General features: G+C 36.8%; 1 protein-coding gene across 5 annotated transcripts in view; it reads left to right on the top strand.

The window, feature by feature from the left end:
• STRN (striatin) overlaps positions 1–26,191 on the top strand; it is a 73,303-nt gene that overhangs the window by 15,728 nt on the left and 31,384 nt on the right. For all 5 annotated transcript variants that reach the window (XM_040611464.1, XM_040611461.1, XM_040611460.1 and 2 more), the window contains exons 3-7: positions 5,499–5,572; positions 8,723–8,801; positions 10,771–10,935; positions 23,017–23,152; positions 25,000–25,135. In XM_040611464.1, coding sequence (XP_040467398.1) covers positions 5,499–5,572; positions 8,723–8,801; positions 10,771–10,935; positions 23,017–23,152; positions 25,000–25,135 — 590 coding nt within the window. The remainder of the gene's footprint in view (positions 1–5,498; positions 5,573–8,722; positions 8,802–10,770; positions 10,936–23,016; positions 23,153–24,999; positions 25,136–26,191) is intronic.

Raw genomic sequence — 26,191 nt, 5'->3', positions numbered from 1 at the left:
TTCTTGCTTGATACTCAGAAGAATGGCAACATACTGAGACTGGAAGCATTGCTGTCTTTCCCAGCATTTTCCTAAATCAACCATTGGCCAGGTCAGGCAGTAGTCAGTTGGGATGCTGGCTTTTTCCACTGGGATCTCAAGAGCTGGAAAATGAGATCCTACAAGGTAGGAGGAAAACATTTTCCATCAAGTTAGGGGGAGTTTGGTGCAGGCGGGAGGGGGCAGGGAAGCATTGTGTGTTCCTTCATTTCTGCCCATGCCTTGCAGTGTACCATTTCTTCCTTAGCTAGATAAAATCAGTTATGAGTAATGGGACAGAATATGAAATTGTGGCCCAGAGTAGTCCATCTTTGCAATGCCCTCAAGAAGTGATGAGCGACATTGTTTTTCTCAGGTATATACTGTGAGCTGCTGTTCCTGTGTAGTGGGTGTTCAGCATTCCTTTTATCAACTGAATGTTTTCAAAGTTTACTGTAAATAAATAACTTTGGAAGCATTGTCATTGTTCTCTATTTCATGGCACTTAATTTTATAGTGATAAGGTAGAAAATTATTTTTACTTATGGATTGTCATGTTTTTATGACAATGTTTTTTAATGTTTGGTCTTTATGTTAGTAATTGTAAGATTACCTTTTGTTGCATGTATAGGAAACCCAGTTATTTCTGCTGAAGAGTCTTAATACACTAAATAGCAAAGAGCTAAGAAGGAGGTAGATAATAGTTAAGCACTATCATTTGTTCAACAGCCGTTTTGATGTAGTTTTGCCAACATCCAGTAGATTGCAGTGTGAAGCTGTTGACAATTGAGGGTTACTTTTTATGACTTTGTCGATACTTGCTCCATCACCAGTAAATTGCGTTGTTTCCCCTGGATTTTCAGGAGCTAGCCGAAATGTAATACTGTTTCTCTCAAGTACATGTCCTATTTCATTTAGTCTAGCTCATTTCCTGTCTTAACATATTTCCACCAAAGAACTGGACTCTTCAGCCATGTCTCTAGAAACACTTGATTTAATTTTATGTTGTTTTCTGCACTAGTGTGTCTGATCAGCGTAAGGCTGGCGCCTTCTCCCCTGGGTAGAATATCTCGCCATGCTGTTCCTGGCAGTCATTCTTGTTTATGTCTCTTGGTTTGGCGGCAGCTCCCAGATCTTCTACGGATGTTTTGGCAGGCTCCCTCAGCACAGCTGGATCAGATGCTTCAGGTCTGGCAACAGATATTTCCAAGAAATAGTGGCCTTTTTTGATCGGGATCAAACTTGTTTTATTCAGAAAAATTTCACTGCTCGTAGTCTTAGGAAATTTAGAAGGATGAAAGCTTTTAGCATTTTCATAAGCAACTCTTGAAGTGTTGTGGCAGCCATGTTGAATGTCTCCAAGCACTGTTTGCATAGAAGACATACAGTTTAAAGAAAATGCTGCTAATCAAGAAAGGAGAACTGTGTGATGAAGTGCAAAAGCCAGAGCGGTGGTAATTTTCATACTTACCTGAGTAAGGGCATCTAGCCGGTAACATAGTTCCATACCCACAAAACAACTTTCTTCCAAACAACTTGAAGGCTAGTGTTCAGCTGAAAAATACCTGCAATTAAGTTGTATCCTTTAGCTAGTTATTTTCAAGTCATATTTCAGTCTCTGCATGCTGTTAATAATTCAGATGTAATTTTCAAAATGGAAGGTAAATCATCCAAGTTGAACAAGTTTCAGATAATAAAGACTCATCTTTGTCATTTATTTCCTTCCTCCTTCCCCTGCCACAAAACCACTGTCCTTGTTTTTGACCAGATGATAACAAAGGTTGGAGAAACTTTGGTTTTTCTTTCTCTTTATTTACAGAAAAAAGACATTTGTTCTTTTCTTTGATAATATTATCACTGCTGTGATGTATGATCTAGAGTTCAATGTGAATTGCAGAGGGCCAGTTTAAAGCTCTTAGTAAGTGGACTGTGTGATTTCTGAAAAAGCAGAGAAATTAAGCATGAGTGGTGGGCGGGAGATATTCTGTTATTGTAGAAATAGATTAAATATAAATGTGCAAATGGAATAAGCTATATTCAGAACTTGTATAGAAGAGAACTAAGTGTCTTGTGAGAAGTTTCATGGCCTTTGATTGCAGTATGTGTAACTGAATGGTCAAGGCTCTCCCTTCTAGTCTTGGAGTCTGAGTTCCGTTCAGCCCTTAGCACGCTTTAGAAAGAGTAAGCTTGCCTTTCATACCTATGACATTTTCAGCTGTGCCGTAAGTCAGTTTCTAATAATAAATCTCATACTTGCTGCCTGAAGTTGTGTAGAAAATACTTCCTTGATGGACTGTTAGCTAGCTATACTGATGATTTTTTTAAAGGATATGCCTCTGAACTTTAGAAGCTGACCATAGCTGAAAGTGAGTTCACTGGTTCAAGTACTCTGACGTGATATTCATGTTCCTGTTTCACATCTAACTGGTGCCTTGCTCAGATACCTGAAGTTATACTATTTGATTGTAATTAATTCCGGTTTGAGTTTGGCATTAGGTGTTTTGCCATTTTATGCAGGTAAAAGTCTATGTCTTTTTGTTTTTAACTTTGCCAGCAATATTCAAAATAAGGATTGCTTTTTGGGATTGTCAGCTCTTCAATTACTTGTCTTTTGTTAGGACATGATTCTTCTGATGTATCTGTATTTTTACTGGTCTCTGCTTGTGATATACAAAGTTAAATCTTCTGAAAGATGGAAACCTAGTCCAGCTTGGCCTGAAAACAGATTTAAGGGCCAGTGGTGTACAAGACCAAGTAATCTAGGTTATCCACCTGAAATAAAGAAGAATAACAAAGGCTTTAAAAACGGTTGTGTTATGAGGAGGAAAAAATGAGGAGTTAAAAATACCTACTACTAATAGTTTAGAGTGTGGATAGAATGAATAATCTTGCTTTGCTGAACTGATTTTATAATGCCCTTAAGGAGGGGGAAAATCTTGAATAAGAAGAAAAGGATATTACTGTTGATTTAAGAAGGAAAGAGTTTTTAAAAATGAGCATACACAGATATAACAGGTTGAAATAAATATACTGAATTTAAAAAAAAACGGAGGCGGAATTTTTGAAAAATTGATCTTGGAGAACCGGAGAGAGATCCGAGGTACAGGAAGGATACATGGAATGATCCTTTCAGTTAACCTAGTGAACAGTTTACTTTGGTTCTTGGGGTGAAATTACTGACAAAACTTTGATAAGAAAATTTGTGAATGCATAGAGCATAATGAAACTTTTATATAAGATCCATGAGCTAAAAGCAAATGCCTCATCCCACAAAACTGACTGAAATTATTTGCTCGAATTGAGTAGAGCACAGTATAGGTCACTAATCCAAATTAAAGTAGAGTATTAGTATTTGCTCACTTATGAAGTCAAATCAAAATGGATTAAACATTAGGATCACTTGAATTGATGACTGCATAAGACTTGGAAATTTTTGACAGTGTAGTGTTTAAAGTTGGTGAGGTAGGTTAGTAATGAAATAGAGGATTTCTTAGTTTTTGATTAGTCATTTTTAGTAGTGATGGTAGGGGGAAAAGTATTACTTAGCATCGGTATTTAATAATAATGAAATTCAGTTGTTTTACCAAGGTAGCATCTCTCTGCCAGTGAGGTGTAGGAAACAGATAACTGAGAAAGGAAAGATAAATGTTTTGATTGATAACTGAGAAAGGAAAGATAAATGTTTTGATTGAGTGTGCAGCTTCAATTTCATTCTATTTGTAGTAATTCTTTTGTGTATCAACCAAAATGTTTATCCTTCACTTATGGCTGTTAATACATTTCCAGTGCATCCTTTCTCCTTTCCTTGCTACTTGCTGCTCAGCTGAGTTAGAGCTTACTGCTGTAGCTTTTGAGGTGGAAGTCAGTTCCTTCATCTCTCTTTGTTGCTACACCTAAGGGGCATTTCTTCACGGTGCTCTTATCCTTCTCATCCAGAATTAAATGCTTATTATAATTAAAATGCAGGTGGATTAGTAGGAAACTAGTACTGTTGATACTGAAGCCTAAGAACTACGAAGCAATACTTCCCTTAGCACCATTTTGTTAGGAGTAAAAGAAAACAGTAATGTGGTGACGATGTCTGAGAAGCAATCGAGAGGTGCAGGTAACCTGGAAGCATTATCTACAGTCATTCTTGATACAGTCATCCAAGCTTAGTGAGACTTGCCTCATACATGAAGTGTTACACCCATTCACATTTTTAAAAACAAATTTTAAGTGAGGGTTCCCTTGCGAGTAGTGGAGCTAATGAAGCTAATGTTGGTATATGAGGGCTGGGACATTTTTTCCTTTTTTCTTTCTGTCTTTTGTAGCCTGTATCTTGCCACTTTACACCTAGCTCTGTACGTTTGAGTTGGAGCTGCATGTGTGTGTGCTATTTGGTCATCTTGCTACTGCCAGGCTGCAAGCCCATCATTGCCTGATTTCTTCCCTGCCTTTCATTCAGGGTAGGAACTAGTTATTATAAGTGCTGCTTTTCCACCCAGTTATGTTTGTCTACAAAACTTTATGGGGAATCAGTTTTTTTTGACTCATCTAAATTTTCATGTTTGGCAGAAAACAACTGTAGAGACAAAAGTTACAGTGAGCGTGAGAGAAGGGGGGAACAGATTGAAAAACTGGCTAAGGCTTTCCTTGCCTCGTTTTCTCTCTTATTGTGTTACAAGGCTACTCTAATGGATCTTTAAAAACTTACAGGTGCATTTTAATGCTGTATTACTGTGACATTATTTTGTCTGGTTAAAAGTCTATAGACACTGATTGTATAGGATGAAGCTTTTCAAATTAAAAAGCATTTCCGTTTTTCTTCTAGCTATTCTTATTGTCATTATATATCATGCTTGGTGGGGTTTATTATAGTGGGCCTTCGGTAGGCAAAGCATTTTTGGAAGGGAGGTCTCCATTTTTGGACTTGGTCAAGTGGCAGATCTAGCAGCTTTAAAAGAAACTGGTATAGATGGGCTGCTGTCAGTGCTAATTCTCATTTAGAGTAGTTATTTCCAAGGGCCTGATGCTGTTGGAAAGCACAGCATTTTGAAGAATAAAACTAAAGTTTACTTAATTGAGCTGACAATATGAAATACAAGGTAGAGGGCACTGAACTGAGATGGATAACAAGAATGTTTTGTAGTGATGGCTAAAAGGAAAAATAAAAAGTGGGATGGAGGGGGGAAGCAGAGAGTAGCCCATGTCCACAGGGAAGGAACCTTTTCTGTAGCAAGAATATTTTACAAAATCTGCAGTCTGCCGATCCCTGTTTTTCATCAGTATTCACTTTGCAATTACATGTCAACCTTGGAAAAAACAATTAAGCAAAACTACATATATGTAAGTCCTGAAATTACTTGTTTTGTTTTGTTCCTAGCCTAGTAGAAAGGAGTGGCTTTTCAAGTGGACAGGTGACATTTATATGCTTAGAGATATCCTTTAAATGTGCTAGTGTGCTAATAGTTTTGTGTTTGTTTTTTTTTTACTTTCAGAGCTAAATATCACAAATTAAAATATGGCACAGAATTGAATCAGGGAGATATGAAGCCACCAAACTATGATTCCGGTAAGAATTTATTAATAATGAGTTCATTACTGGCATAAAAGCTTAACTGTGGTTTGTGCAAATGCTGGCATGATAGTGTGGATAAAATAAGCCACTTAAAGGAAGAGTGGGAATAGAGATAACTAATAAAGACTGTATTTTACTCTCGTAAAATCAAAAATACATGCTAATGCTCTGAAATTAGTCTAGATTTAAAAAAAAACCAAACCAACAAACTTCTCCTGGAGAGAATAAGTTTTCTCTACCTTAGTAATGTGCATGAATGTTTTGGAACACAAGAGATACTAGATTTATAATTACGGAATCATTTTATCTTTGAATAAATCTTCTAAATAAAAAGTTAATGTACAAAAGATATTAAATTTATAATACATAATTTTTTGTTCAATCACCTTGATGCTATTCTGGGAGAAAAATAATGAAAAGTGCATATTAGACATAACTGAGAGTTTGAGAGTGGGAAATCTAGTTACAAAATTCCCATAGTCGTTGGAAGTGCATACAACTAACTTCAGCACTGTGCTGCAAGAGGACAGTTTCTCACCTTGGTCTCTGGAAAGTTGATTTTTTTTTTTTTTTCTAGAGGTTGCATCTTCTACTTCACACAAACAGTTTTAAACATTAAACTTGAGGAATTAAGAATTTAAATCACTTCCTTTCATCCCCCTCTCTCTCTTCCTATCCTTTCCTAAAAAGAAAAAACACAAGTGTGTGTGTCTGTACAGAGATCTGGTTATAGGTCAAGACCTTGAAAGGAGAAGCAGGAGGTGATGATTTTTGTATCTCTGTCCCCTGATGCTCCTACTACAGCGATGAAACTAGAACCGCCTCTATATAAAGGAAAACTATAGAAGGTCTGCAGACCTCAGCTCTGACGCTTGGTTTGTGGAAAGGATGGTCTGGATTACTGTCATGGCTAATTCTTCTTGAATTCAGAAGGTCATTAAAAAACCCCAAAGGAACAAAAAATCCAACCCTGTACAAACTGATTAAACTTTGCACCAGGCTTTTCTTTTGCAAGATATAATGAATTTTTGAGAAATATTATTTCACATTATTATCAAAGTTATTTCCTTAACTGAAGCAATAGTTTAATTTGGTGTTACTAACTGGAAGACCCCAGTCTGTATCTGGAACACTAGTAAACTTTGTTGTGATCATACCAAGATCATAGACATCCTTGGTTTTTGTGATTTCTCAGGATGCAGCTACAGCATGTTGCTCCAGTTTCCGGCTAGGGAATGTAGAGCAAGGCCTGGCTTGCCCAGCAGAGCCATAGCCAGTGCATTACTTCTGCAAAGTGAACATTAGTGGAATTACCTTTTTTTACAGTTCCACTATCCTGATTTAGCCCGTTGCATTCTATGTATGTAGCTGTCAGGAACGTGCACTTTTGTTCTATATCAAATCTGGACTGATTAAAGATACACACTTACAATAGAAACTTTGTTATCATGCTCCTTTGGAGTTGCCTTTGATAGATACTTAGATGTCGCTGTCTTCTGTGTGCCCCTGACCCCAGCCCTTGTTTTTGCTGGCCCCTCAGGAAAAAATGTGGAAGTGTTTCTAGTTCTTCCAAATGGGTCCCTGTTGATGGTTTTCTTTATGATCTCTTGGAGAATCAGTAGAGTTCAATCTCCTGATAAAGGGATGCTTTTTTAAAAAAAAAATTTTTAAAAAAAATTGCTTGTGGTATATTCTGCTATTATTTGCTTATAATGTGAGTCCCTTCATTCTCATCTGTAAACCACTGTTACCACTAGTGGTCATCAGTTTTGAGGGTGCTAAGCAAAAGAGAATTCTTGCCTGTAGATGTACTTAATAGTGCCTTTGGAAGAAGGGAATTTTCAGGCGGGTTTGCCCTCAGTCATGTTTTAATTCTTATAGACTGAGCTTTGGTAGCTGTGCATTGGGTCCAGCTGTGTTCAGTTGTTGTCAGAAAATCATTATGCAATTGATTATTTCCTGTGGTTGCTGTTGAATGGATTTGTGAATTTGAGACACAGACAATTCTTATGGCTCTCCTTGCATGTGAATTCTGATTCGCCTTTTATAGCTTCTTTGGGTGGGTGACAGTTTTTTTGTGTGTGGTCTCATTTCAGTTCTTTAAAGGTAAATGACTTCCAGGTAAGGACAGCAGCTTTCCCACATCACCTATCAAGTTACTCAGAGGATTATACCACAGGTTTTTCTGGTTCTTAATTTTTATTTACGCAAGAAGGTTGTTCATTCTTCAGTGTTTGAACCGCAAGAGTTTCAAGTTTTGTAGAGGCTTTCATAGATAATAAACCAAGATCTTTTATCTTGTGAAGCATGTAATTATGTATCTCCTGGAGGAGAGGAAAGAAAACCCCACCATAATGTAGTATGAAGCTATATATGGAATAAATGTATAGCTATTGTTGCCAGAATTCAGATAGGTTTCTCACCAGAACAGCCACTTTTTTTTTTTTTTTTTTTTGGTGTGTGGATTTTCTTGGACTAATGCTCTTTGGATACAAATTTATGGTTCTGGAAAATGTAGTGAAAATTTTTCAACAGCTTTTCAGGTTAAAAAATAAACAAATAACCCTTGTTGTATTTTTTTCCCTTCCACAAAACTAATACAAATATGGATGAATTTAAATTTGATGTGAGTAGGTCTTGGTTTTATGTTTAATAGTCAAATATTAAGGAAGTTGCTTGGACAGTAAGTTGTAAATAGATACCATGCTGCAGTTGCATTTGATATTGTTAGCAGATAAAGTTGTTTGTATTCAATCTTAAATTGTGAGCAGCAGTTATATTGGAAGGTTAATGCAAAAATGGAACTCCAAATTGTCTGTGTGATTATGTGGCCTGAAAGAAAAAGGAGTAAGATGGGGCTTTTGGATATGAGACAGAAGGGAAGACACTGATGATCAGTGGAACTTGCTCTTGTACAGTAGGATGTACGTGACAATCTTTATGTGTATGTAGTACTACAGTTACATGTTATGTGCATTTTTTTTTCTCTCTTGATTGTTTATTGGCACTTTGAATCTTTTATTCTGTTATTAAACTGTTCCTATTCATTTTAAGACAAATTACATTTGCCTTTTCAAGTGGATGGGCATCTATTTAAAAAGCAGGATAAAGAAAAAATGTTTGTAATTAAATAATCTTTTCCAGATGAAGGGAATGAGACAGAGATTCAGCCAGAACAAAACAGTCAGCTAATATGGAAACAAGGACGACAGCTGCTAAGACAGTAAGTGTTGAAAAAAGAACCCGAATAACAAATGCAAGGGAAGGAATCTAGTAATGAAATGTGATGATGGTGGTATTTGATTTTTGTTGTTGTTTTTGTTAGATTTCTCTTTCAAGAAAAGCTAGTATGTGTGATGAAGTTTATTCAACTTCTGCCCTACTTTTTGATAGGTTTTTGAAAAATTTTAATACTTCAGAACTTCAGATGAGAAGCTTTGTCAAATCACAAACACCTAATCTCCTTTGCTTTTCTTTCACTGAGTGTAGTAAAACAATCTGCTTGGGAGAACAGTAGGTCATGACACCTTGCAATTCTTTTTGCAATTAAAAGCCAACACACACAAGTAATTCTGTTAAGAGCTATGTAAAATAAAAATAACTGATGTTGGAGCAGGGTATATTTTATTTTAGCCTGCTTGTGGTGCAGAAAAGACTTAATATCCAGAAGACTAGATTTTAATTCTCAGTTCATCTCAATGAAGCAAATATCTGTTAATCTAAATTAGTTTTTGAATTATGGTCATAATGAATTAATTTTCAAAATGCTTGGTCACAGTTTTACGTAGGGTTTTTTTTTTTGCCTTGGTAACAACCCTGGATTTGAATTGAAGACGTTGCTTAAAGACCTCTTATCAGAGTGTTGCTGTCAGTTTTTTCATGCGTTTGCCTTGTCCCATGTGCTGCTAGTTAGATTCTAAGATCTTCTAATCAGCTAGCAAAACTCTTGCTTTCTAATGTTTTTTTGGTGTGTTACAGAGGCTTAAATGAGAGGAGACAGTAAAAACAGTCTGGAGATTACATTAAAGGACCTTTTTGCAAGGAAGTACACAAAAATTAAATATGTCTGTTGGATGGTACATGCTTTTCTTTTACAAGAGCTCAAATCTTCACATGTATATTGAATAAGTGTAAATAAGTGGTCTTGATTTGGAACAATGATTATGAAGACGAGTAATTCCTTTTCAGCGCAGTTCATAAGCAAATGTCACAGTACTGAACACAGAGTGCGTATTACTGACGGACTCTGTTTTGCCTAGGTGACTTGTTTAATTTTTGTGTAGTCAACAACCAGTATTTCTCTCCTACTGCATGTCCTTTAATTTGTAACAGCTGTTATTGTAAAGTAGCATTTCCCTTCTTCAGAAGTCCTCTACAATATTGACCATTTAATCAGGCCGGTGCTCCAGAGAAGAAAGTGGTATTAACTCCATATTCTAAAGGAGAGGGCAGAGACCAATTTTTACTTCTATCCCCACCCCCCCTTCATTATTTTCCCATGTTTCTCCCAAAGGCAATATGGCATGTTGATGAAAGAGCCAAGTGTAGACCTTGAGGTTTTCATAGAAGCTAGTCCTGGATTCTTGCTGCCCAGCCCTTATATGCAAGACAAAACAATATTTCGAAGGTCCATTGCAGAATAAGGAAAAGGCAAGACAAAGATTTTGTCAAACCTAATGTGTTATAACAACTCTTACTAGTAGCTACAGCTACAGAAGTTGTTTTAATACTCTCTGTTTTCTATGCTTCTGATAATGCTTGCACAAGGAACATATCTGGTACTTCTTGTAAGGTTTCATGTGTAGTTTCCGTGTGTTGAAGAATAAAATGACCATGTGGTACATGCAACTGTGGTGATTTTTATAAGCCAGTTATAAATATTTTAATTGAAAATGCTTTTCCATCCATTTTAGTAAATGAATGAATAACGTATTGTATAACCTCTGACTGCTAGGCTCTTTGATTTTTTTTTTTTTTTTTTTTTTTCCCTCCCCAGTGACTGTAGAGGCTGGTACTGCAAGAGGCGATTCCTCTGCAGCTGGTACAGGATGATTTATAAGCATGTTTCATTAGGACAACACTATACTTTGCTAAGCTAAGGGGTTGAAGATGAGTTTAGGGAACAGTTTTCATTTACTGTTCTGATGAAGTGAGATGTGCATTGAAGATTAGCATGAGTTCTGTTCCTACAGGTATCTGCAAGAAGTGGGCTACACTGACACGATACTGGATGTGAAGTCAAAACGAGTACGAGCTTTATTGGGCCTCTCGAGTGATGCTTCAGAGAAGGAAAACAGAAATCAAGAGCCAATGGTAAATGGCACAGAAGGCCAGATTAAAGAAAACGCAATGATTGGGTAAGCATCAAGACAACATTGTTATCTTTCTGCATAAGTGCACTTAATGTTGTAGAACAAATTTGTGTTTACTGAGAAAATTTTGGGATTTTTTGCCTAGTTGGATATTAGAGCAATTCTAACTAATTTTATTACATTAAGCAATAAGCATGGAAGTAACTGGTAAGAATCAAAGTTTAAAAGCACCATGAGGTTTTTTTCAGTTGGATGCAGCAAAAAGTCAAATTAAGCCTCTTTGAGATATGATTGCTAAGTGGTTAGAGGTCAGCATTGTTTCAAGTTAGCAGTTTATTTGTATTGTTGGAAACTACTGTATCGATGACAGGCTTTGCTCTTCTCGTCTGTGCTGACTGTGACATGATTATCTGTATGCAGTATAGGATTTTTTGACTGGATCTGAAAAACAAAGTCACTTGTTAACATCTGATTCCTGTAAGTTTTTGATTTTCCACTAGTGGATATACGTGTGTAAATGTGACTGAAAAGCAAGGTATTAGTTTATCTTTTTCAATTTTTCTAATATTATGAAAAGTCAGCCATGGAGACTAAAAGCTTGTGCTTACTTTTGCTTTTAAGTAACATTGAAAATGTAAGAGGCTTTTTTCTGTTTTCTTCTCTTTTCCATGCAGTGTTTAATAAATAAATAAAAAAAGTACGTTACGTATGAAACTTAAGTGTAGAGGCTTCAGGATTACAATCTGTTCTTGTTTAAGATATTTTAGTTACAGAACTTGAAAAATTATGGAAGTGATGCAAAAGTTTTTGAACAGTACATGAGGTAGTGTTCCCAGTAGTTTCTGGTGCATCAGCAAGCACAGCATTCCTCAAAGATTCTCCATCTCTTTTCCTTTTCTAAGCTGATGTGGCAAAATTCAACTTTTTTTTTTTTTTTCCTGAGGTCTAATACTGTTATATGACACATTCTCTCTTAAAAAGCATTTGTAAAATTTCATTATGCTTGGCAGATAGCTGCAGCAACTTCAGGCCAACAAGTTATGTAAGGGCAGAAGTTCATTATTATGTAATTAAATTCAGATGAAAATGAAATTTTCCAGTGAGATGGAAAATTTGCATGTATGAGAAAACCCACAAGCTACTAATATATATTGTGCTGCTATGTAGTAGGCAAGCTGTGTCGTTTATGTACAGCAGCTTTGTTATTGAAGAACAAGGAATGCTTGATAGATTACAATAACAATTTTAGTTCACTTGCTGGTGAAGGGGTCACTTCTTTTCAAGGGAAGTGGGTAAATAAAGCTCCTCTTCTTACACTTTAAAATTTATTGAAATGTTTTTACTTTGGTTTTGAAACAGATGGATATATTTATAAGGTAGTTATTTGATGGACAAAGTGGTTGCCCAGTGGTTTTGATATAGCAGTTTTGGATACACTTACATTTATTTCCTGCCTTCTTGCTTTCTAGGTAGATCTGATATTAGGTTTAACACTTTGTAGTCTACCCTGTTGCTGAGCATACTTACTGATGGAGAAAAATGAGCTCCCTTCCATTGTGGCTCTGCAAGCTTGCCAGCTGCAAGGCTGGTCAGGCTGCATCCTTTGAGAAACTGTTTTCATCTCACTTGTGATGCGTAAGATGGCAGACTGTATTAGAAAGCTTAGGGGGAGCATTCTGAAACATGATGTGCAGGAAGTGACTCCAGGGTTTTACCGTGGCAGAATTTTCTGCTGATCTTATTCAACATAATCACATTAGTCTTCACAGGTGATTCTGAGTTTGTGTATGTCTGCCGAGTTCTCCCTCACTGAGAGGGAAAGATTGGGATTTTACTCAAATTCTTTGGTCAATCTGAATACAGGACTAGCTTTCAATGTTGTGATTCTTCTGGGTGTTTCAAGTACGCTTTCAGACCATCCTTTTCAATTTCCTGTGCAGGAAGCATTTTGTGGCTTTCTTCCTGGCAGAGACTGCCTATTATTTAACAGCTCTATCATCTTGTGCTATTAGATACTGTAAAATGTTAACACCTCTATCATGGTTGAACTCCGGCCAGCAACTAAGCACCATGCAGCCACTTGCTTACTCCCCCCTGGTGGTATGGGGGAGAGAACTGGAAGAATAAAAGTGAGAAAATTCATGGCTTGAGGTAAAGACAGTTCAATAGGTAAAGCAAAAGCTGCACACGCAAGCAAAGCAAAACAAGGAGCTGGTTTACCCCTTCCCATCAGCAGGCAAGTGTTTGGCCATCTCCAGGAAAGCAAAGCTCCATCCCGTGTAATGGTTACTTGGGAAGGCAAACGCCGTTGATTCCAAATGTCTCCCCTCTTCCTCCTTATTCCCCCAGCTTTATATACTGAGCATGATGATCTGTGTTATGGAGTATCCCTTTGGCTAGTTCAGGTCAGCTGTCCTCGCTGTGTCCCCTCCCAATTTCCCATGCCCCTCCAGCCTTCTTGCTGGCAGGGCCCATGAAACTGAAGAGTCCATGACTTAGTATAAACATTACTTATCAATAACTAAAAACATTAACGTGTTATGAACATTATTCTCATACTAAATTCAAAACACAGCATTGTACCAGCTATTGAGAAGAAAATTAACTGTATCCCAGCAGAAACCAGGACAACCTCACTGTTTCTATGGCATGTGGCACTGTTCACCTGCTCCCAGCTCCATCGTTGCTTGCCTCTGCAATTTTGAAGTGCTGCTTTATGGCAAATGCAAAATCAGAAATGAGATGAAATGTTATTCTTGAATAGCTCATACTTACCTGTTAACTGCCTCATCTATTGTCAGCATTACTTAAACATGTATAGAACAGCTTCTTTTTGAAGAGTATTGGCTTCGAATAGGTGACTAAGATTTAAGGCACATGGATCTTGCTGCTGATCCCAACTGGAATTCTTGCTTAGTGTTTGAAAACTTAATTCAACTTTTTTCTAACCGGTTGGCAGAACTGGGAAAAATTTAGGTGGCTCAGCTAGATTCTGGCTCACAGTCAAGGTAGGGGCACTCTTCGAAGTAACCTTGCCTGTGCTAGGCTCCTTACTGGGAGGGCAAAAGGACTGGCAGTTCTTTTAGCAGCCTCTCGTTATTTCTAGCATGCATGTAAAGTGAGACGAGGACTGGGGGCCACAGAGAGCTTGTATGGTTGGAAGGCGTGCAATGAACAAGTGCCCGCAGTTTGGTAGTGATAGAGGAGGAAAGTTATGGTGAGAGACTGGAAGAACAAGAAACTGACCAAAACCATAGCGCAGTACCAGGAAGTTTAAGGACTTACGTGCATGGGTGCCAGGACCACCAGAAATTGGGACAGTTGCAAATTAAAATGCAGATGGGAAGATGCTCTGTGGCTATACATGTACAGTAAAGCTCCTTGAAAGAGAAGGCTTTGCTGTCACTGCAGAAGCCTGTGAACTGCTCGAGCCAGCACAGTTCAGCAAATTTTGTGGTTCAAAACATTTAATGAACATTGATGTCAAATGTCTTCTAGCAAGGCTGAGGCTAGTGGTCAACCTGAAGATGTTTTAGTTGCATTTGAAGAGCAGAGTGCTGGACAAAATGTAATGCATGGAAATTAATCTAGTCTAACAAGGAATACCTCTGCTAGAGAGAAAACACAACTCATGGAACATTTGATTTGTTTGATCTTGGAAGAACTGCATAATATTGTGGACCCAGATGAGACTGGATTTTAAGTCTGACACTTAGAAAAATGTTTACATGGAAGGAAGAATGTGAGAAGTGGAGTATGGGAACTGAATAAAGAGAAAGCTTGTGGGTGAGAAACAATGAAGACAAATCATTAGCAGTTTGGAAAGAATGTGAGTGAATGCGATGAAGATAATATGCAATAGAGGGGAAAACAGCACAGTGAAAAACAGAAGGAAAATGGATACAATGATGCATTTCAGGATCAGGAAAATAGAAAGCACATTAGCTTTACAATTCCTTAAAGATTTCTCAATATAGCGATGTAAATTGCAGAAAGAACAGATTGGCTGAATGGCCTGCTGTACAACTGGACACTCATGTGATAAGTCCCAAAGAAAATAAAAAAACCCAGTATTTGATGCTTTTATGCTGCCATATGGTTACCCTTTCGGGAGGAGAGAAGGGGGAAACAGAAACAGGAAACAAAACTTCCGTTGTTTTGACTGTCATTGGTAACCAACCAATACTTTCTCAGTGAAATGAAAGTGGTAGAGAACAAAACAAATTGGTATTGGGAGAATTCCAGTAAAAGAATGGAAAAGCTGCTGTACTTCTCAGCATGGTTTGATTTTAGCACAGGTTTTGTGTAAGCCCATTGATCTGTATATAGTGCTTGTTGCTGCTACTCGGCAATATCTCTGATCTACCTGTGACTGTACTGACAACAGCAGATGCCCACACTTCTCTACTCTCTCTTTTAAAATTTTATTTCATTTTTATTTTTTGGAAGTGCCTTTGATTGTTTTAAGGGTAAGTCCTGGCATTTTTCCTCTGACCCCAGGCATGTGTGAAGTGTGTACTTTGTGGTGGGTAGAGAGGATGTTTCTCTTCTGCTGAGTGCTCACTACATCTTCTACAGATTTTTATGAGTTGTCTGTTACACCAGTTATAACTTGCTGTCTGTTATACCAGTTACACCTACTTCAACAGCTGGGGTTTGGACACTCAGTGCTGTGGTACCAACAGTAAGTTGAACCTTTTTATAGGAAAGGCTGGTGAGAATGTTTGGGTTGATTATTATAAAGTTGCTGCTGTTTGCTTTGGTATGTAGAAGCATACAGTAGTTACTGTAGTGCAAATACTGAAGACAATAATATTTATTTGCAGGAGACAATACGTAACTTGCTAAGCTCCAGTCGTTTTTAGAAGATTGTCATCTGGTCTCTCATACCTTTCAGCTTAATTTTGTTTATCTTAAAGGCCTGCAGTGATGTCAGAGAAGCCCCCCCCCCCTTTGGGTTTTTTTTCTTCTTTTGATACAGTGATGAACAAGCTACTGTTGTCTGAAAGTCTTAAAGCGAAATTGGTTTCTCTTCATACTCTGTTAGGTGAAGTAGCCTCAGCTGATATGTGTTACTAGCTGGTACATCTGTGGCCAAACTTTGTATTCTTACATTGCCTATTTATTTGCTGATGTACAGATCCTTTTGAAAACTTTAGCACTCAAGACATCATGTGGATTTTGAATGCACCCTGCAAGATTCTGATTCCATAAACGAAATGTTAATATGACAATCTGAGATAGATATAGTCCTGTTTCCACTTATGTCATGGAATTTAAGAGAATCTGTTTTCAGTTTCTTCAATCAGCTCACTTGCATTATCAAAGATAAGTACCACTTGGCATGATTGGACTCAAAAATAGATACTAAAATAATAACTTCATAATAATGATTGGAATTCTTAACACCTGGAGTGAAAGAAATGGGTCCTTTCCCCCAGAAAATTGAAACAAAAACGAAAGCTTGCCCGCAAATGTCACTTGTAGCCTTGAAAATGTGGAAGTATTTAAGTGTCTGGGGTTCACTTATTACCTCATTTTTAATAGCTTTATCTTGCTGACTGAAACCTAAACAGTCCAATTAGTTTACCTTCTTCAGGGTGTGTATTTGACTGCTATTTGATGTGAGTGGAAGCAAATATAATAAAGGAATAGAACTGGAAAGGAATGAGGGTATACCAGGTATATACACACACATATATATAGGGATGTGTGTATATGTAAAAACCAATATAGATAAATTATCCAAGTTCTTGCTAAGGGTTTGGTTATTAGAACTGTGTTTAAATAGAGAATAGAAACTTTTAAAAGAAAAAAATATCCTGAATGATATATGAGTCTCTCTCTGAAACTGATCTACTGCCCAGGGTTTTTTTTCTATTGACCTGCATATGGCTTCCACTGCTTATACTTTACATGAGCAAAAAGGCATCAAACCTCAACATTTGAGAGCAAATCCAAAGATGTTTTAAAGATTAAAATTAAACATTTTGAAGACCTTATCTTTTTGATGTACAACAAACCATTCCAGCTGACATTTCAGCGAATGAATGTCTTTCTGTACCAGAAGGCTTTGAATAATAACTTCTGCATCTCTAAATCCTATTAACACTGACCCATGTAATGAAAATGCTGCATACTGGCTGACAAATGTTGTGTGTTGACTAGCTTATAAAATGGTTTATTTGGGAAAATATCTCTAAATTTAACAATCTGAGGTAACATTTGCCATGAAAAAGATTTCCAAAATAGTATGTGAGACTAAAATACTGAATTGCAAAAAGAAAAAAATCCAAGATCTAATTGCCTTATTCCCTTTACTGATTTTTTTTCACCTTTTACCTGTTTGTTCCTGCCTCCATCTTGCAGTGACCTAACAGGCATTTCAAAGGTAACTGATTTAGGCCAGACCTGGACACTTTCAACAGATGCATTGAAGCAGCAGTAGCAGGGGAAGATTAATTGGGGTTTTGTGTGAAGAAAGTATTACCAATGGACCACTGTTAACTGTTTTCATTTCATTGGCACAGATCTATGGCTTAAGGGTTTGAGGGATGCTTCTTGGAAATTTCACATAAGACTCATGATACAGAAGGAGTTGGGGAGTAAGAAACAGAGAAGTTGTGCGGTGGGAAAGAGAGAAGCAAAGAGAGGGGCGGTGACTGGGGAAATAACTTAGAGGTTACTTTGATTCTTCAAACGTTGAATTTATTTTTTATTTCTATTCTTTAAAAAGCTTGTTTATTCCACATAGTTATCTGACTAGATTTGGCAAGAGAATTGGCCTTTCCTTTTTAAATGGCATTCCTCCGCGATTCCAATTTACATCCAAACCATTTTGTAAGTGTTGCTTACCAGTTGTAATATGTATTGCACTGGTTCTTGCATTGTGTGGTGTGAATTCATAAGGGGTTTCAAAGGTTATGACAGTCTAGCCTGCCTTGTGTTCCTTGTGTGTAAATTTTGATTATTTTATGTGTTCCATAGTTTTATACATTATTAGTCTGATATTTTCTGTGCTGCATTGTGACAGATTTTGCACAGTATTGAAGATTTAGCAAACTGTTCTGAAAGGCAGTCCTCAGAAAAGAATATGTTTGAATCTGCATGCGTTTATTTACTACGTCCAGTTCGAAAGAACTCAACTAGCCGCATTGAAAAGACTGTGTTAAAACACAAAACTAAATTCTATGGGGAATTAATAAAACTTATGACCTTGCAGTAGCATGTTTTGGTAGCAGGAGGAAACTGAGCCAAAGAAAATGGCTCAAGAAAGAGTATGCTAGAATGGCTCTTTGAATGCTGGGTCACAACAGGCTTTTTTTCCTGTACAGGCCCCCAGAAACGTTTCTCAGCCTGAGCTGAACTTGTGTTTATTTAATTTTACTGTGGTATCTCTTCCTACTTCTGAATTTATCAATAAAATCTGGTTTTATTTAAGATAACTTGTGTATGTCTTGGATAAAACAAACAAAAAACCCCTCTACTTCTTCCTTTGGGGGAGCGAGTAGGACCGAGGCAGTTAATGCCGTTGTGGTTGGGTAGTTCATGGGAGAAGTTTATGAAGGTCTCCCTGGACCTGACCACAGACACCCAAGAGTCATTAACAACAAAGGAAAAGGTAATGATAAAAATACTGAATGTGTTGGTTACAAAGAAAATACATGTCTGTAATGTGGCTTTGGTCTGAGTTAAACTTGACTTTGCAATCTGAAATGCCTGAGTAGTGTTTGGAGCAGGAGAGGTACCATCAATGTGCTGGTTTAGTTTCCACATAAAAACTTCACCTTTCCTGTAGGTTATGGTTTCTCCTTTTCAGTCAGTAAGAAGCTGGATTTATGTTAAGGTCCTGAATATTTAATGTTGAGAGCTAATTGAACACTATACATTTTGTAAAGCCGCTCATATTGCAATGTCTGGGCCAACTGAATTTTTATACAAAATACTTGTCTTGATCTGTGTCACTGTAGGGCAGAAAATGAAGAGCGGGCTGTGTGGCCCCCTGAGGCCCAGTGAGAGCCATGCTTGTTTTAAATAGTACATGTGGAATATCCACAAATCATATTTCTTAAGTTTCACGGGAAGATGATATTATTTTTAGTCTTACAGGGGCCAAGGAGTTAAGACAAATCTGACTGTAAAATACAAGTTAGGATGAGATTTTCAGAGCAGTCACAGCTGCAGAAAATTCTGGCAACTTCTTCAGAGGAGAAAAATATTTATCTAATTTCAGGTTTATATTGCTTTAAGGGAGGTAAGTACTTTATTACCAGCCCATTTGTAAAAAGAATTATGTGTTTTAAACAGGAAAAAGTTTCTTATCTTTGGGGATCAGAGGTTCCGTGTGTGAAGAGTAATATTCATGCTACTCCTCCGTTAGTAGTAAGATGGAAGACCCAGCAGTGTTAGTGTAGCTATATTTTACTTTCTGGCACTGCCTGCTGTACTTGCTATACTTGTGACTAGCAGTTAGTCCTGCTGTAGTTACTCATCTGCAGACACGAGCAGCAGGTAGTCTCTCTGCCCCCAACACTTTCCTGTCTAATTGGATAAGGCTACTGGAGAGGAGGATGTAAGGCAGAGTTTAACAGCATCAGTATCTGATAGAAGATGTCATATTGCTTAAATGTTGTTGTTGTTGTTGTTGTTATTATTATTATTTAAATGAGGTTAGGAAGTGGTAAGTCAACTGGGATGAAACCCTCAAGGAAAGAAGGCAAGGTTAGGTGCTGGGGAGAAAACCATGTAAGGGTGCTGTTGCAGAGTGTGATTGAGGAAAGAGCAGTGGGAAAGAGACTCAGAACAAGCAGCTGAGGAGTACAGGGTTGAGGAAGTCCTGCCAAAATCTGGTTTACTCTATGCTCTCTGCTTTGATACTCCTGTAACTGTTCCTGCTGTCTGGGGTTACTGGATTGTTTTTCCCCAGCAGTTTTCTTTACAGAAAACTTTACAGGCTGGTGAAGAAGGAAAAGGGAACACTTCTCAGTTCTTGTACTCTTTGAAAATTATGTTGTCTCTTATAAATGTTTTGATCTAGGAAAGTCCAGTAAAGAGGAATTGTCCTTTTTGAGACCTTTTCTGGGGTTTTGGTCTCCTTTTATTTTCAACAGGTCCTGAACCTTGCTATAGTCTTGCCTCACTCATGCCTGTAATACTACAGTTAATGTATCGGTCTCCTGCTTTGGCACTCCCTTCTGTTGTTCTCACCCATTAATTTGTTAAAAAGTATTCTAGACCACAAAAGCCCTGGAAATGTGTGTGTTATTATAAATGGAATTTAAAGTAATTTATTGTACTACCCTATCTCTGGATTTACTTTTGCCATTTCTGCTTTTTTATGTTGCTTTGTGAACTAAACAGATGGAAAATAATGAAACAAGCAAGCTTCAAATTGCCATCAAAGCATATAACATAAAAGGCGAGACATTCTCTTAAGTATATTTTACAGTATTCCTAAGTATTCATGCTGACAGTAATATCTACAGTATATTATATGATGATAAAGGATGAAATGTATATAAATGAAAAATAGCTAAATTGTTGAGTTACTTTTGATTTGACTGCTGAAGTGTATTGGGGTACAATATAGCAAATCAACCAGTTTGTCAGTGTGAAGCTTCTTTTCCATGTAGAACCTTTAAATAGTTTAAATATTCTATCACTTCTATTTTCTTTTTTTGGGTTCTTATGAATTCTTTCTTGAAAGTTGTGCCTTAGCACAAATAATCTTCTGTGGTGCAATGCTGACTTTGTACATTTTTGTACAGTGCAGGAGTTTTGAAATAAGTTGTAAACTACTGTGTTTTCCAGTGCATGAGATGTCTTTTACCTCACTGTGCACACAGAGATATACAATTATGTATATATCCTGCCCACTAAAGTATTTAATAATTAATATGATAGTTGAATTAAGACCAGTTAAAAAAGATATAACCACCTCTTTCAGTAGTCACTTTGAACTTCAGAGTGAGAGCGCATGATTTAAGATCAAATTAATACAGAATCAAATCTAGGTATGAATTACTGCAAATACTTGTACTGTTGAAAGATATCTGTCTCATAATAACAAATTCTGTTGATAAAAATTTTATGTTCCGTGTTCATATGTTCATAGTTCATATGTTGCCATTTACTGTAGCCTGTCTGATAATGGCTAATAACAATTAGCAGCCAAGATTTTGCATGGCAGATTTTTACACAACATAATAGAGAGGAAAAAACTAGAAATATAGTTGTGATTGGATGATTCAGTCTACTAGAAGTCGAACAGGATACACAAAATTTGCTGAAAATCAAGAAGTTAGTCAAGTGAAGCACATTACAAGTTTTGTCTTATTGAGATTTGAGTGTTGGAATTGGCAAAATAATGGTACCATAGGATTCTGTGAAAATGTACATTATTCCTACAGATTCATGAGGCATTATAGGCCATAAAAGAAGTGATTACTTAAGGAAAAAGAAAAATATTAGAGTGCTTTCAGGTTTGTCATAGACACAAGAGGGTCAAAATACTGTAGGAAGCAAGGCAGACTGGAAACGTGTTTGATCCTGTTCCTAGCTAAGATAAGATATGGGAAGGTAGGAGTGTTCTCAGTAAAGCCAGTGACCACGAAGACATATTGTACATCACGGATATTATGGTGCTGTGTATGTGGAATTTCTACATGTGGCAAGTGAAGTCTCTGTTGGTATTTTTGGGCTGTAAAGATGAATAAATGAAAAAAAGGTAGAACAGCAAATTGTCTTAATGAGATCCAGACATCTGGGCTATGAAGAAGCCACTCTTACTAATTATTGTCATATAAGCATAGAACTGCTTGAGCAGAGACTGCATAAAGAAGCAGAGACTGCTTATCACACCTTATTACATATTGGAACTTTTGCCTTTGGATATTTCCTGTATTAAACCTTTGAAAAGTGTTACGAGGAAACACTGGAGTAAGTGGGTGATGGATGGAGGTGTTTACACTGCAGGGAGTTTAAAAGGTGTAACTATATAGGCTTGTTAGTTGACTGAACCTTTTGAAATGGTTCATAGCAGAAGCACAATGTAGCACTAGCGAGGCCCTTGTTCATACTAAGGGTGACTATGCAAGATGATCTAGAGCTACAACTCTGAAAGGAGAGAGAGAGACTTCTATTGTTTCAGTGGTTGTGAAAATCAAGATGACGTGCATTTAGTGATGAACTATGAAAAACAGACTCCTGATTAAAGGTAAGAAAACAATAAAGCTTGTCTTTACTGCTGTAAAGTCATACAAAGAATGTACAAGGTTTTACTGGAAGTAATCATTACAATTCAAAGGGTGTAATTTTTTCCCAGCACTTGATCTTTGAGGGAATGATGGAGAAGTGCGTCTTCTGCACAGAAAACATGGTGTCTATTGTTAATTTTAGGATTGCTTTAATTGTACTTTCATCAGTTTTAATAGTGGTTTCAGTCTTGCTTCTTGGCTTCTTCCTCTTCAGTTGTTAATAAAGCAGCCCTTACGCTTCCAGTTCTGAGGCAGTGCCTGAATCTGTGCCAGTGCAGCTGTGATTTTATCTAGTCTTCACCTGTTTCTTTGTTTAATGTTAATGTCTAGGCAAACATTATTTAGTTATCAATTATATTTTCCCATTGTCTGGTTTTATAGTGGCAAATTTACCGTGTCTCAAATGTTAATGAATAATAGATCTGGAGTTTGATGTTTCCCAGCAAGGTGAGGAGCATCAGAACGCAGCAGCAAAGTTTTTCTGCACCCTGATGTACACGTGGGAGGCCAACTTAGTAGCTGTAACTCATGTCCTTGTTGCTGTGGCTTTAAAGTGATGATGTATCATTATTGATGTTGCTTTTGGGGATGTATCGGATGAATGTTGCTTTAAAATGCTTTTGAAATAAAAAATTAAAGCGTCTGTCCTGGTAATTGCAGTTGAATGAGGAGTTGGTTCTAATAGGATAGTTTACGGGTGTTTAGTTAGTTAATCCACAAACGTTTTTATCTGTAATATTCCATTTTTACGTGCAGGCTTATTTGAGTCTCATGTGTTGTTGGGCATGATAATACAGAACAGACTAGTAATTGCAAAAGTGACTGTTACGATTTCTTTTGACTCATGGTGGTGGTTGTTGTTGTTGTTTAGGAAACCTGAATTGACTGACTCTGCCTCTCTGCTAGAGACCTTCAAGTTTCTTGAAAATGCAGCTGCAGACTTTAGTGATGAGGAAGATGAGGAAGATATTGAAGGAAGAGAGAAAACAATCATTGATACCGCAACAGTGAGTGGAAAAAATAATTGAAAAAGTTACGAAGAACAGAAAAAGTGAGATTAATGAGATGCCTATATGCAAAGTATATGACTGTGTATGTACACGTGCAAATCATTAGTGCATCTTTATGATGGTCTGTCCAAGCATGTGTGCATAAGAGGAATTACATATGCATTTCTGGGTTTGTGCAACAAGTTAAGCTTTGCTATCTTCATTGCTTTAAGTTTTCAGTGACAGGTTAATTTTTTTAAAATTGGCTTTCTGCTGTTCTATACTGCCTAATATTTTTGATACACATTGGATACACAACTTCTAAGAAAGCAGTTGTCCTTTTTTTACAGTATCAGCTTAGTTTTAAGGTATTGTATGTCATGTTGCATGTCAAAAATGTGTTGTTTCTTGAATATTTTTATAAATCTATTGATATTTAAAAGAACTTTTAGAAATTTATCCTTCTAGGGTACAGAACTGAAATAGCACATTTCTTTTTAAAAAGCTTGTGGAAGGAAGAGAAAGTATAACTGGAACTCTTTAACTTATGGTTAATAGACGTTTTTGATTGTTTATTCAGCCAAATACCTCATGATCTATACTTTTCTATATGATTTGTCCATATGATCACATAAAATAGATCTATACAATCAGTTCTCAATTTTATCTTCTTTTCAAAATTAGTATTTATTTAATGAGTTGTGTTTTCTCAGGACTGAAGCAGATAAGTGTTATGATAATGTGATTGTTTCTATGACCAGTTTTAAGAATAAACACCTAAAACCCCATCAGTTTTAAAAGAGCTTTTAAAAAGGATCTTTGGAAACTTGTTCCTGTCATTCATGGGCTGTAAGCTAATGTCTGAAACTCTTTTGTAAAATCATCTGTATGTTACTGAACACCTGCTGAAGGAATGAAACTTGACATTTAGAATTGCTTTTAGTTTTGAAATTCGCTCATTGTATTTAGAAGAAACAGTCGTTCATCCTCATGAACTGTGGGATGTTGGCTTACTTGAGGTCTTTTCAAACTGTCCCTTAGCAAGGTTCCAAGTCAAAATATTGTGATGAATGTAATTTTTTTTTTTCTGTAGAAGTAAAATTTATGCCTCAGATTTCATGTATCATTGCATCAACCAACTTGTTAGTCAAATAACTGCAAAGCATCTAGTTTGTTTTGATTATTGAGGGAAAAGTAAATTTATTGCAGAAAGCATACAACGAGGTCCTTAAAACATATATTTTACCAAAATTCGGTGATTTTTTTTTAAACCAAATTTGCTTTTGAATTTGAAAGGGAAATGCAGTTTAAACATGTTTAAATAACAGTAATATCTGAGGAATTGTTCAGGATGGAATTATTTTTGCCAAAGCTAAGCAAATTAGCTCATCAGATATGTTTGGGTTTTTTCCTAGACTTGTCTTTTGGTCCACATGTAGAGTGGTTTCAGAGGTGGGAGTTAAAAAAGCTATTTTCAGACAAGCAGAGTGAGTCTGGTTTTGCTGAAGTCCTTTCTACAGCATTCGGGGGGTTTTGTTGCTTTTCTGTGGGTTTTTTAACCTGTATTAAGAGAAAGTTTGTACTTTTCTGATATTGAAAAAAAAATAGCAATCTAGGTCAATGTAGATTCATTATCAAGTGATTATTGGTGATCACAGGAAGAAAGATCTACAGACAAATTTCATTTTGACTTAGAAATTTGAGCAAAGTCTGTATGCTTATTTCAGATTTGCTTATTAATGTATACTTTTCAGCTTCTTCACCGTCCTGTTAGGATTTTGCATAGAAGAGAAGACTACTGCTAAGTATAAAGATGCATGTGTAACTTAATTCAGCTTTTCTTCCTCTCCTTCCTGACTTTTCAGATTGTAAGAAAAAGAGTGCTATCTGACAGCAGTGAAGATAGAGACACAGAAGAAGCTTTGAAAGAGTTTGACTTTTTGGTTACCTCAGATGAAGGTGATGGGGAATCAAGAAGTTCAGGAGATGGAACAGACTGGGGTAAGGAAATTTAATGGATTGTACCGGGGGGTGGGGTGGGGTGGGGAAGGTGCTAAGAATATATTTTTAGTGATAGATTGATTGAGATCTCTATCACAATCACAGCACTTTTTAAGTATTCTTAAAGTAAATAATTGGCAGACTGAAGTCTTCTTAACATAATATTCTCATTTTTCTGTATATTGCTTTAATGTAAGGATTCTTCAAGGTTTCTGCTTCTGGTCATTGTCTTTTTCCTTTTCTTTATTAATAAGGCAGGTAGAATTTGAATTTTATGAGTGGAATTTCAGTGTGTTTTTCCAGTGACCCATGCTAATGAAGGACTCTGATAAATCTGTATTTTACAATTATGACACGAGTTACTTCATCATCTTAGCGCTCTCCTATTTTGATACAGAGAGTAATGTGAATCATGAAGACTGAATTAGCTGTACGTTTATTGTGTGCTAGCAATTTGGGAAATATGAACTATTCCGTTGCTCAAATTTTTTTTAATAATTTATCAGAATAATATATCTTTAAGCCCTCAAGTCAGAGAGACATTTCACAAACTACTCTCTGTCCTTTGGAGTTCATGTCCTGCAACCCAAAATGCCATCATCCGCTTTACCTTGACATAATTATTCTGCATAAACCCGCTGCATAGGGAAGAGAATAAGGAAGAGAACTAGTTAAATATCTTGATGGGGAGTTGTTTTCTCCTAAAGCTGCTCTGGAAAGTCTTAAACAGAAGTGGACACAGAGAGCTATGGAAGATAAGTAGAAAATAATTGAGCTTTATAATGAAACTGAAACCTTGACAGACAAAGGAGCCATAGCACTGTGGTTCTCATGTGAGTTTACAGCTCCAAGATGCTGTATTTTGCTGTTTGCTGAAGCTGTGTCCAGCTGTTGGTTGGACTCACGGTTATTGTTCAGTGTGGTGTAGGCTCTCTGCTTGAGAGAATGTGTTTCAATATTATTAGATACAGCATTCTGTATCTATATGTACTGATCAGTATTCTGTTGATCAAACAAATTTAGGAATGTTACTCTTTTTATGAAAAATGTTTTTAT

The sequence above is a fragment of the Falco naumanni genome, chromosome 12 (genome assembly GCF_017639655.2).
Source record: "Falco naumanni isolate bFalNau1 chromosome 12, bFalNau1.pat, whole genome shotgun sequence".
NCBI lineage: Eukaryota > Metazoa > Chordata > Aves > Falconiformes > Falconidae > Falco > Falco naumanni.
The sequence above is the reverse complement of the archived record's forward strand: the minus strand, read 5'-3'. Positions and strand labels throughout refer to the sequence as shown.